The 12,618-nt window shown below is 42.9% G+C and overlaps 1 protein-coding gene across 10 annotated transcripts in view; it reads left to right on the forward strand.

Moving 5' to 3' along the window:
- Positions 1-12,618, forward strand: part of MARF1 (meiosis regulator and mRNA stability factor 1) — a 39,973-nt gene that overhangs the window by 6,960 nt on the left and 20,395 nt on the right. For 5 of the 10 annotated variants that reach the window (XM_032326935.1, XM_032326934.1, XM_032326943.1 and 2 more), the window contains 10 exons: positions 600-774; positions 1,692-1,918; positions 3,156-3,273; positions 3,862-4,034; positions 5,252-5,680; positions 5,879-6,036; positions 6,124-6,282; positions 7,837-8,029; positions 8,732-8,910; positions 10,438-10,518. In XM_032326935.1, coding sequence (XP_032182826.1) covers positions 600-774; positions 1,692-1,918; positions 3,156-3,273; positions 3,862-4,034; positions 5,252-5,680; positions 5,879-6,036; positions 6,124-6,282; positions 7,837-8,029; positions 8,732-8,910; positions 10,438-10,518 — 1,892 coding nt within the window. The remainder of the gene's footprint in view (positions 1-599; positions 775-1,691; positions 1,919-3,155; positions 3,274-3,861; positions 4,035-5,251; positions 5,681-5,878; positions 6,037-6,123; positions 6,283-7,836; positions 8,030-8,731; positions 8,911-10,437; positions 10,519-12,618) is intronic. The other 5 variants (XM_032326936.1, XM_032326939.1, XM_032326937.1 and 2 more) reach the window with 5 other exon arrangements.

The following is a 12,618-nucleotide window of genomic DNA, read 5'->3' on the forward strand; positions in this document are numbered from 1 at the left end:
TCTCTCACCTCTGAAAGAAGCATAGGGTGAAATGGGAAGGGCCCTTCCAAGAAAGTGCAGAGTCATTATGTAGTTCATGCTTTTACAGGCTTTTGCTGTAATCAGTTTCCTACGTGATGCAAACCGAGTTCGGCAAGGCTTCGTGTTCTCTTTGGACCTTAAAGGCTAGAGCACGATTGCGATTTCTCATACCACTGACCTCATACATGGACCCACTCAGGCGACGCAGGTCATGCCGTGTCGATCCTCTTATAACAATTTGAGGGACTTGGAACTTGGCCTCGATCACATGGCTGTTAAAGTAGACATCTCTGACCTTCCCGTAAAGTGTATTTGGGCTCACCTTTGGAGGATACACATGCCCTAGAACGATCACGTGACTATCTTCCCAGATCATTTCAAGTCACTCCTTGAAGTGAGCTTACGAATTGATAGCCGATAGTTCTGGGAGTGCTCTGAAGTATTGAAAATACCTTCCATCAGAGGTTAACAGGCGGAAAGAAGAAACAGACTGTGTTTTCAGTTGTTGTTTATCACTCTAGGTTCTGCAATGATGTATCTGAAACCTCCTCCTTTTCTTAAAAAAATTTTTAAAACAGCCGGCAAGAAATAGTATAATTGATGCTGCTAAAGTCTGGCCAAATATACCACCTCCAAATACTCAAACTGCACCTGTTACTATTCCTCTGTGTAATGGCTGTGGAACCAAAGGAACAGGGAAGGAGACCACGTTGTTATTGGCGACCAGTCTAGGCAAAGCTGCTTCGAAATTTGGTAAATGACAGTATGGTATAAAATGTGCATATTTAAGTAGTTCTCAGTATCTGATACTAACACTGCATTTAATCGCCTTGAAAAGATTCCTTGTGGTTCTGAAGCTACTGGGTATATAAGTCTTCATTTCTACCTCTTGGTAAAAAAAATCTTTTTATCCTTATAGACCAGCAAGCCATTTGCTTTTCATGTTGAGCTACGGCTACTTGAAACCAGAAGAAAAATAGGGAGCATAGTATTAGAAGTCAGGGCTAGAGGGGACTCCTTGTCAACTTAGGCTCATAATCCTGCTGTTAGTGGTACATTCCGTAGAAATAGTTAATATTTAGAAAAATATAGTAATGATTGATGAAAAGCTCATTGAAAAAAAACCTAAATATCATTTCTCCAAAAAAGTAGTTAATGTGGTATTTTATCCTTTGAAAACATTTTTTAATATTAAATCAGATGTTAATGCAGGTTAAAATTTTATTTTTTTTTTTAAATCAAAGATGGTAACAAGTTCACCCTTTGTCACCTCTTCATGGGTCTTCTGTACTGAGCAGTAGACAAGCATGGGCAGATCATGACGATCAGGTCCCAGAGCTGCAGTGTCCATCTACCTCCACATTAGTGTTCAGAGACACATTACGCCCAGCATGAGAACGGCTCATGCTTTGCAGTGGATTTATTGTGGGCTTGAAGTAACTTGGCCTTTAGATTTGTTCTCTCCTGAAAAATAGGAATAATCACTTAGAAATAACTATTGGAGCTTGCAGTTGTGCTATTAGGTCAACCGGTGAGGTCGGTGTCCTTAAGCTTAACATCAATCAGTAACTTCATTTTTCTGCCGCTAAGACTGCTAGGTAGCTACCAATTTATTTTAGTTTGCCATTGTTTTTCAGTATGTATGATTGAAAGTGTTAACATTTCCTAAGGGTCACCAGAAGTTGCACTAGCCGGACAGGTGCTGGAAAATTTACCCCCCATTGGAGTTTTTTGGGATATTGAAAACTGTTCAGTTCCCTCTGGCCGCTCAGCTACTGCTGTTGTACAGAGAATCCGTGAGAAGTTTTTTAAAGGCCACAGAGAAGCAGAATTCATCTGTGTGTGCGACATTAGTAAAGAAAACAAAGAAGTTATTCAAGAGCTGAATAATTGCCAGGTAAAATAATAATAATAATAATAATTTTAACTATTATGATAGAAGAATAAGCATATGTGGTTTTTTTTAAAGAATTTTAATTTAAAGTTTAATATACATTTGTGCTGAGTTTGCAAATAAAGGAAATTATCAAAAGATCATATCTAGGGGCGCCTGGGTGGCTCAGTGGGTCAAAGCCTCTGGCTTCGGCTCAGGTCATGATCCCAGGGTCCTGGGATCGAGCCCCGCGTCAGGCTCTCTGCTCCTCAGGGAGCCTGCTTCCTCCCTCTCTCTCTCTTTGCCTGCCTCTCTGCCTACTTGTGATCTCTGTCAAATAAATAAATAAAATCTTTAAAAAAAAAAAGATCATATCTAACATACTAGAAATCATTTAATCATAACTGATCTTCCAGTAATCTATTTATATGTGACTAGTGCTCTGCTAATATGATGGTTACATAAATTTATATCCCTTCTTTTGGCTTCCATGACTGCTCTGTGGAGAGGGCTCACAGGATTTATTATTTGAAATACACAAATTCAACTGAAGCACCAAGGTGTTAAGCAGCTTTTTAAAAATCATATGGCCAATAAACGGATGAGCTAGGATTTAAATCCAGATTGTCTGGCTGCACAGTCTATTAAGCTGGAACTAGAATCCAGTTCTTTTGATTCTTAGACAAGTAATTCTGTTGATACGCCATCAGTTGAAGCAGCGCTCAAAACCTTTCCTTGCTCTGGAGACTTTTCAGTGAGTTTGGTAGCTTTAACAGAAATAAACACATTTGAGCTCTGTCGGGGACAGATGTCTCTCCTCTCTCATTACCTGACCCCAGATCCTGAAAGCCACAGACGATGTATGGTGGAGACAAATGATATCCAGTACAGCAGTAAATCTTACCTTCTTCATACATCTATCTCTGCTACTTCCCCAGCTGTTGGCAAAAGCTGGTAGGGAGAGCTAATTTACCTACTTCAAGTTTCACTTCCTTTTCTGCCTGTTTTCTCAAAGGCGGATGGACGAAGTACAAAAGCAGAAGATTAGAGAGGTGAGCAGGGATGATAATGGGTCTAGTTCCTTTGTATGGAGAGACAAATTTGAAATTATTGAGATCCACTTAGAATTTTTTCCATTCCTAAGTGGCAGTAATAACAAGAGTATCTTTCCTCAGGGACTATCTCTAAGCTGCAGGCAGAGTGTGTTGCGGTTTTCTAACCTCAGCTCTTGCTCATTTGTCCTTACTTTAAATTAATGCAGGTAACTGTTGCCCACATCAATGCTACCGCAAAGAACGCGGCTGACGATAAGCTCCGCCAGAGTCTCCGAAGGTTCGCGAACACGCACACTGCTCCGGCCACTGTGGTTCTTGTGTCGAGTAAGTGCGGAAGGTCTGCCAGTTTCAGTTAAACTCATGGATGGAATTGTTACAGAAGCCAGAACATGTTAAAGTAAAATATGCCCCCAGAGAGGCTGACCGACACCAGACATATTTATGCTTATGTCTGAGAGCTGTTTAGAGAAGAAATGGAGTCTGTGTGGGTTTTGTGTATTTTTTCCTTAGGATGTGAATAAGAATTCTTGTGGGGCCAGTTAAAGAAAATGTAACTTTTTTTTTAAAATCCCTTTTTTACCCTGGGCCCAGCAAATTTTTAAAAAATCTAAGAAGAAGCATTTCCAAAGTTGATGTTCCCCGAAATGTTAATATTTGCTTTGTTTCACTGCGGGAAGTAACATGTGTCTTGAAATCCGTAGAAGTATGTGGTGAAATTGTCCTGTGGTCTTAATTCTTCCCATACGAAATGTGTTCCTGTTCCAAGAAGTCGTGGGAGGTGGGGAGCAACTCTGAATTCTATAGTCCAGCCATTTTCTTTTTTTTTTCTCAGTGGGTGTCAGGGAAGTTGTGTGTCTTTGTGCAGTCCTCCTAATGTTCGGGGGCGGGGGCGGGCTGTACCTTTTCTTGCAGCTGATGTCAATTTTGCATTGGAACTCAGTGACCTGAGACACAGGCATGGTTTCCACATAATTTTGGTCCATAAAAACCAGGCCTCAGAAGCACTGCTGCATCACGCGAATGAGCTGATCAGATTCGAAGAGTTCATTTCCGACCTGCCCCCTAGGTTACCACTAAAAATGCCAGTAAGTGGGTTTGTGTTCCTTTTTGTTGTATTCTGATGTTATATTATGGAAGGTGAAGGCCACCCCCCACCCCATAACAGGCCACCAAGTGAGGCTGCTCTTTGTAGGAGGCTGGCCAGAGTTTAGAAATAAGGCTTTGAAATAGTTCTTCTCTTACAAACATACAGAGAATTGATATGTATGGATTTTGCTTTTATTTTGTTGCACAGTATCACAAGGAATTGACATGTAGGTTAACCTTACCAACAGCCACTTTTCAGTTTCTCCAAAGCTAGCAGTGTTTTGTATCCATTGAATGGAAGTAATGGAAACGTTGATTACTCCTTTTGCTTCCAGGCATGGGTAAAGAATATGGTGATGGTTTGTACACATTCAAGATTGGAGTCAAATAAACAGAGAAATTATACACTTTTTTAAAAAGATTTATTTATTTGAGAGGGAGAGGCGCAGGTGCGAGTGAACAGGGGGAGGGGCAGAGGGAAAGAGAATCTCAAGCAGATTCTGTGCTTGGTATGGAGTCCCACATGGGGCTCGATCCCATGACCCCAAGATCATGACCTGAGCTGAAACCCAAGAGTCAGAGGCTTGATTGACTGAGCCCCCCAGGTGCCCGTAATTGACTCTTTTTAGGCATCGGGAGGTCTGTTTTCTACAGTTGCATTCCCCACCATGCACACGCACTTGCACAATTTGTAGTTGTTATTGCTACACCTGTAGCTCGTAGAGCCACGTGCTAGGGGAATGTGGGCATATTTCCAGCAGGGTGAGCATGTTTTAAAGTCTTGATTTGGATGAGCGTGTTTACTGCAGTGTTGAACTATTTTTAAGCTATTTGGAGAATGTATCGGTGACTCTGAAGGGAGGAGCATTCCCTTTTCTAATCTCCAAGGCCTTTAAGTCAGTTGTAGTGTTTTAGGTAACAGATTGCCCACTTTTGAGCTCCTTATTCTTGATGGTTAAAAAAGAAAAAGAAACTTGATCCATTAGAACTTTAAATCTTGCCATTCTCATCCACAAGAGCGATCGTTTAAGGTATACTTCTCTCTTCCTGTGTTTTTCAGTCTAAATAAGTTCACCTTCTCCCCTCTACATCATTGTGACCTCCCCTCCAAGGCTAAGGCTGTTAGCTTAAGCCTAGATATCGCTCCTTGTTCTAATTGTGTGATTGAACGTGTGCCCCTCCGTTAACCTGTTGTAACACTTCTCCTCTGTATCAGCAGTGCCACACTCTGCTCTATGTTTATAACCTACCAGCAAATAAAGATGGCAAGAGCGTCAGCAGCAGGCTCAGGCGCCTGTCTGATAATTGTGGTGGGAGAGTGCTGAGTATCACGGGCCGCAGTGCGATTCTCCGCTTCATAAACCAAGATAGTGCGGAACGGGCGCAGAAGCGAATGGAAAACGAAGATGTCTTTGGTAATAGGATCATTGTGTCATTTACTCCAAAAACTAGAGAACTCTGTGAGACAAAGGGTTCCAGTGCAATTGCCGATAAAGCGAAGTCTCCCAAAAAACTTAAGAATCCAAAATTGTGCCTCATCAAAGATACAAGTGAACAATCTTCCAGTGCCAAAGCCACGCCTGGAAAAGGGTCGCAGGCAAATTCTGGATCTGCTACAAAAAACACAAATGTTAAAAGTTTACAGGTAACTTCGATACCTCTTGCTTTCTGAAGTTTATGGTAGGTTTGGTTTGTGTCTGTGTTTGATATGCCCGCTTGCTTTTGGCGTATCCTTTTGAAATTTTCATTTTTGACCATACTCAGAGCTCCGTGTTTCCCCGACAGGCTTTAACACGCCATGGTTACTTACGTTTTCACCTCCACCACACTTGTCTCTTTTAAGGAGCTGTGCCGCCTGGAGTCGAGGACGGGAACTAGAAGCATTGACTCCCAGCAGGGTCACCCGAGGCTGGCCGCACCTCCTCACAGAAGCTCGAGTGCCGCAGCGCCCGCACCTAAGACCTCGGGGACTCCAGAATCTGCGTACAAAACCAATCCGAAGTAGGTTTGCTCACTCTTCCTCGCAGATGCTTGTCTAATGTGAAGGAAATCCAGTGACCCTTCCCCTGCAACTTTTCCCTCCATTAGAAAAGAGAACCTCTGTGCCCGAAGTGTCACCAGTTCTCCTGTGGAGAAGAGAGATAAAGAGGAGACCCCGTTCCAAGTGAGTTACCCGTCGGCTTTCAGCAAGTTGATCACATCCAGGCAGATCAGTCCTCTGCTCACCACACAGTCTTGGTCTTCTCGGTGAGTCTGGCTGCTTAATCGTGGGGTTGTTGCTCGCAAGAGGAGGGATTACGAAATAACAGCTGTTTGGAAGAATACAAGCGATACAGGAGTGCGTGAGGTAGAAGAGGAATCTTCCACCCCTCCTCGCCCAGCTCCCCTAGGGTAATCTTAGCTGGTGGCATGGGCATTGCTGCTCATCTGCTCTCCCTCTTCCGCGTGGGGATCTGGGTAAGCAGAGGTCAGAGAAACTTGTCTGGCATTCCCTGGTCTGGATGGGATGCACATTAAGATGTCCCTACCATTTCCTCCTGACATCGTCATGTTGTCAGAGAAGCCCGAACTGGACACGCACTGGCTATTCATAACTCCTAGGGTAATTACCAGGAGCTGTTTGAGAAGTCTCTAAACCACTGTCATTACCTAAGTAACACTTACCTAAGCCCTCCACACTCACACTGAGTTCAAGCATTGTCTTTTTCTGCTAAGTTGGTGAAGGCTCCCTCCAGAAAGTGACTTTAGATCTGTAAAGTTACATTTTAAGATACATGTGAAAGTTTTCCTGATGTGGAGAAAGACTATAGCACATGAGCAAGAATATCTAGTGTTTTCAGAGCCAGGGAGAGGTTAAGTGCCTTACATTAGTCTCACAGGCTAATTAACCAAGAACAAGTACTCCAAGTGGAAAATTAATTCATTAGGCCAACCTATATTTTGTCTGTAGTTTTAAATAATCCAGTGAAAGGATATTTGATACTAAATCATGTACTGGTCAATAAGGGGCCAATGGGTGGTACTTCTGACAATAAATCTGTGTATATTTAAGATAAACATACGTTTGGGGAGACAAACCATAGGTGACTTTTAATCTCACAAAACAAACTGAGGGTTGCTGGGGGGAGGGGGTTTGGGAGAAGGGGGTGGGATTATGGACATTGGGGAGGGTATGTGCTTTGGTGAGTGCTGTGAAGTGTGTAAACCTGGTGATTCACAGACCTGTACCCCTGGGGATAGAGTATTATGCCTCCATCAGAAAGGATGAATACCCAACTTTTGTAGCAACATGGACGGGACTGGAAGAGATTATGCTGAGTGAAATAAGTCAAGCAGAGAGAGTCAATTATCATATGGTTTCACTTATTTGTGGGGCATAACAAATAGCATGGAGGACATGGGGACTTAGAGTGGAGAAGGGAGTTGGGGGAAATTGGAAGGGGAGGTGAACCATGAGAGACTATGGACTCTGAAAAACAATCTGAGGGTTTTGAAGGGACGGGGGGTGGGAGGTTGGGGTACCAGGTGGTGGGTATTATAGAGGGCACGGATTGCATGGAGCACGGGGTGTGGTGCAAAAATAATGAATACTGTTATGCTGGAAATAAAAAAAAAAAAAAAAAAAAAAAAAGATAAACATACGTTTGAAAACCAAATATTTAAAAACAGAACACCAAATATTCAGTTTGTTTGTTTTGTGGAAAGCTGTTCCTTTGTATAGATTCAAACAAATCCTAAATGATATGAACGAAGTAAGTAGAGCCACGGTTTTTAAAAATAATTCAGTATGTATGTCTTAAGCAGGAGTATGTCTCCAAACCTTTTAAACAGAACATCCCCACTTGCTTTCAACATTGCAAATCCAAGCACTGGTGCCGACAGCCCAGACCCATTTGCAAATGGTGCCGACATCCAGATCAGCAACATCGACTACAGATTGTCCCGGAAGGAGCTGCAACAGCTCATGCAGGAAGCGTTTTCTAGGCACGGCAAGGTAACCTTTTCTCTCTCGTTCCTGCCTTTCTTTTACCCTTCGCTAGCCTCCAAGTCGAGAGCGTGTCTTTCAACACACGTAACTACAGCCAGGATATGAGGATTACTGAATGAGTTTTTCGTGTGGTCTGCTCGTGCTGATACTATGTCTCCAGTTTTTAGGACATAGCCCCAGAGAGCAAGAGACCTAGTGAAGAAGCACTTGTGGTCATGGGAAGAGATTTAAGTGGCACTTTGGGAAATAAAACGCTGATGGATTTTATTTAGCTCTGACTGCTAGAATACAGGAATAGGATTCTGAAATAATATTGGCTGCTTTTGTTAACACTTTCTGTATTAATGCAGTTTTTAGGTGCTGTTTGCTAGAAGTGCACCTTTTCCAGATTATTAAATAGCTATGCCCCAGGTGTTTGCAGGGTCCAGAGAAGACCCCCAAAACTCCTCCCATGTATTGGCTCCTGAGCCTGCATGGGAGTACTGTGTGCGCAGGAGCGTGCGGGCAGGCCAGGCCGGTTTCATATCCCCGAAGGTCACCCCGTCCTAGTTCACTTAGGTTTTGCTTGGCAAAAGTCTAGAGTTCGGACAGATTCCTTCACAGAAGCACAGAAGTCTGCAAACATGTTCCCTAATAATTCACCTTCAGTTTTAAGATGACAGGGTTCTGGGTAGACATAGCATTCCATTTTCCTTTTTACTGCTGTAGGTGAAGAGTGTTGAGCTCAGCCCCCATACAGATTATCAGCTCAAGGCTGTTGTTCAGATGGAGAACTTACAAGAAGCAATCAGTGCGGTGAATAGCCTCCACAGATACAAAATTGGCAGCAAGAAGATCCTGGTCTCACTTGCCACAGGAGCTGCTAATAAATCACTCTCTTTACTGAGGTAAAAACAAACCATTTATTTCAGGAAATAATATTTGGCCCAGAAACAATTTTAGAAATAAGAAAATAGATTCGATCATTTTCCCAGCCCTCTTAGACGATTACATATGCAGTAATGTTTATTTGTTAATCGATAGAGCTTAGAGATAAGCTGGAAGTCAGCAAGAAGCTAGTTAGAATAATTCGACTGTTGTTCAAGTCACTACTCAAAGGTGAAGTACAGCTTAAACTTGGCAGGCAGTTAGGAGTAAAATAATACACCACATATCCAGAACAGATTCTAAAAATAGTAGCCCTCTATGATAAAAGTTTATAAGCCTGGAAAGTGTGAAATACTACCTCCAAATCTTGGGAGAAGGTTGGTTGGTTTGTAAAGGGTAGGTCTACCAAGCTCCAAGCTCTCAACCTACAGGTAGATGCTTAATATCAAATAGACACTCCGTAAGTCTGCATTATGATTATGTCACTTGTAGGAATCTGGTCGTGATTTTATTCTTAATGCACTTTGGTGATTCTTCGGCTCTCCCTGTTTTGGGGGAAACAAATAAAACAGAACTCAATTCTAAAAAATCTGTTTGAATTCTTAAAGGTATTTTTATTTGACATGTACTTCACCATTATTTTAAATTACAGTTTTTATCCCCTAGAATAAAAGTAATACTCATGGAAGAAACTTTGGAAAGGTCAGAAACATAAAAGAAGAGGGGGAGAAAACCATAATCCTGTGGCTCAAAGCCAGATCATTCAACAGTTTGCCTTTTGTTTTCTCTCTGCTTTTGGCTGCCTTTTTGGTTTTTAAGACCATAGTTGGAATGATATATCGTATTCAGTTCTGTATCCTCAACTGTGGGAATTCCACTCCCATGTGGAGTTCATGAACTATGTGAACCACAACGTGGCAGGAGACATTCAAGCTGTTCTTTTACTCTGAGTCAACAGGGTGTTTGTCTCACAGAGTAGTCAGCATTCTTCTGATACACAGGTGTGAGAAGCCCTATGCTTGTGTCTGATTTTATATTCTTTAATCACCTTGTCCCTAAAGTTATTTAAGTTTTTATGGAAAATTAATTTTGACATAACAGAAACTGGTAAATTTATGTTGTGCGGACCCTTGAATAACGTAGGGGTTGGTGTGCCATCCCTGTCCCCATGCAGTCAAAACTCCACATACAACTTTTGGCTCCCCACAATCTTAACTACTAATCGCATACTGTTCACCAGTAGCCTTACTGGTAACATAAACACCGGATTAACACCTGTTTTGTATGTTACATGCATTAGATACTGTATTTTTATAATAAAGTAAGATAGAAGAAAACATTACTAAAATCACAAGGAAGAGAACATACACTTACAGGACTGTACTGCCTTTATCAAAAGAAATCCACAAGAACACCAACTCGTGAAGTTGTTCAAGGGTCAGCTGTAATTTGTGTTAATTATGTGAACTCAGTTTTTTAGATACAACTTGGAAATCCTCTGTTGATGTCCAATAACATCTCTCACAAAGTGAAATTTTGTTTTACAGTGCAGAAACAATGTCTATTCTTCAGGATGCCCCTGCCTGCTGTCTGCCTCTTTTTAAATTTACAGATATCTATGAGAAAAAGTAAGTTAGGTTTATTTATTTTTTTTCTTATTGATCCAGTCTGTACTTATTGGCAGTTTCCAGAATTCCAGAATTGATTGGTGATCGGTGTAAAACTGTGGTAGCCGCTCTGCACTGGCCCGGTGGAGGAAAAGACATAAAAGCAGTGGTATTCAAGTTCAGATTTCAGTTCTAACATACATCTTAAAAACATCTTTTGTTTTTAGCAAATTTAGACCTCAGTGCCTAAAGCTGTACTTTTTTTTTTTTTCCCAATTTGACTGATGAGTTTTGTTCTTCATCGAGTGAACATTTTTGAGCACCTTCTAGACCATAAGCTCCTGGACAGCAAGGATTTAAGGACAGTCTCGTCAGTGCACAGGGCTTAGCTGGCACTTAGCAGGTACTAGTGGAATGAAAGTGTGGGGCTCTGTGGAGAGCGCGGAGCTGGGAGGACACAACCCTTGTCCCTGAGGACTTTATGACTGGAACAGAAGAGAAAACATTCACAGATCATTCTAGAACAAAGAAAACTGTCATAAAGGAAGTGCAGGGAGGAGAAAATGGTATGAGGATGAAAGGAACAAGGAGCCGGCAGCATTAGTCTCTGAACCGTGGGAGCCCTGTTCTGTGGAGGAGGGAAGGGGAGGTGTGGGTGCAGGAACCGTGCTTCCGGAAACTCTTCTGGTGACGGTTCCGTCGGAAGTGGAATGGACAGGGCAGAGGGGGAGACGGAGGGACAGTGCCACACCAGTCCCCAGACCTGGGCAGATGCTCTAGGAATACCGAAGTTTGAGTTGTCTGTGAATCAGGACTTGGTGACTAGTTTTGCATGGAAGGAGAGGTAAACGGTAGAGGTTGTTTCGATTCTGAGTGGGGTTTTTTTGCCCCCGATGGACTAGGCGGATGGTTGTATGGTTGAATCAGAAATGGAGAAATAAAGAAAGCATGTTCAGGAGGTGCAGTGAATTTTTGTCCTTGGTTTTTGGACACTGAAGATAGAAAGATGTGGCAGTTATTTTCCTAAAGGGGATCGTGGGATAGGGGAGCAGATTGGGAGGGAGAGGCAACCCAGAGAAAGGCAGAACTGGATGAAATGCCATGAGGGACAGGAAGCGGGAGAGAACCCAGAGGTGAGAGTGACATCGAGACATGGGGGGATGGTGCGAGGTTTGGGAGGAGGAGGCTGCTTGGTGACTTGAGAGCCATCCCTACAGAGCCCTGTGGGTAAAATCTGGGGGCAACAGGCTGACAGACTGGTTGGTAAAATGGCAGAGCAGCTCCTGAGAGAGCAGCTGTTCCCATTAGAAGTATAACGAGGTTACAGGACTGAGCGAGAGCATCAGGGGTGTTTATGTGCAGGAGCAGACAGCTTGAGTGAGGGCGAGGGTGTGAGGCCGAACTTGGTCTGAGCATCAGTGTAGGGCCCTGGGAAGAAACCAGTGGAGTGGCAGATGTGCACTTAATGTGTGCCAGGTTCTTTCCAGACATAACATTTAATCCTCCTATCAACCCTGTGAGGTGGGTATTATCTTCCCATTTTGCATTTGGAAAAGCTAAGCCTGTGTGGCCTCAGTCACCTTGGTTCTAGAAGGTTCTAGAAGGTTCAACCAAGGTGACTGAGGCCACACAGGCTGGGTCAGGATGTGAACTCAAATCTTCCTGCCTTCTGAGCTGGTGCCTTTAAGTTGCATGTGTAAGAGACCTGCGTCGGGGGGATGATTGAGGAGTTGACCCTCTGGAAATGAGGTTGAGGCATAGATGAGGGGAAGGAGTAGCTGAAAATGAGTATACCTCTTCTGAGGGAGGAGAGCAGAGATGGTGAGAGGGGTAGGTAATCCAGAGGGATTTCCAGTTGTGGGGAGCCGAGTTAAGAGGTCATATCCTATAGCTTTCCATCTCAGGAAATTAGGTGAGATCATTTATAGAAACTTTAGGGTTCGAGGAATAAGCACCAAATGACATAGTGACTAAGGGGCAGTGTGCCAGAGGTGACTTGAAGAATTGCCAAGCATTACTGGTTTGGTAGTGAATGAATTTATAGTAGAATTATTCCAGTTTTACGTTTGAGGAGACAGGGGAACCATTTTTGGCAGTAGCTCCTTATTGCGTCAGATACAC

The sequence above is a fragment of the Mustela erminea genome, chromosome 20 (assembly GCF_009829155.1).
Source record: "Mustela erminea isolate mMusErm1 chromosome 20, mMusErm1.Pri, whole genome shotgun sequence".
NCBI classification, from domain to species: domain Eukaryota; kingdom Metazoa; phylum Chordata; class Mammalia; order Carnivora; family Mustelidae; genus Mustela; species Mustela erminea.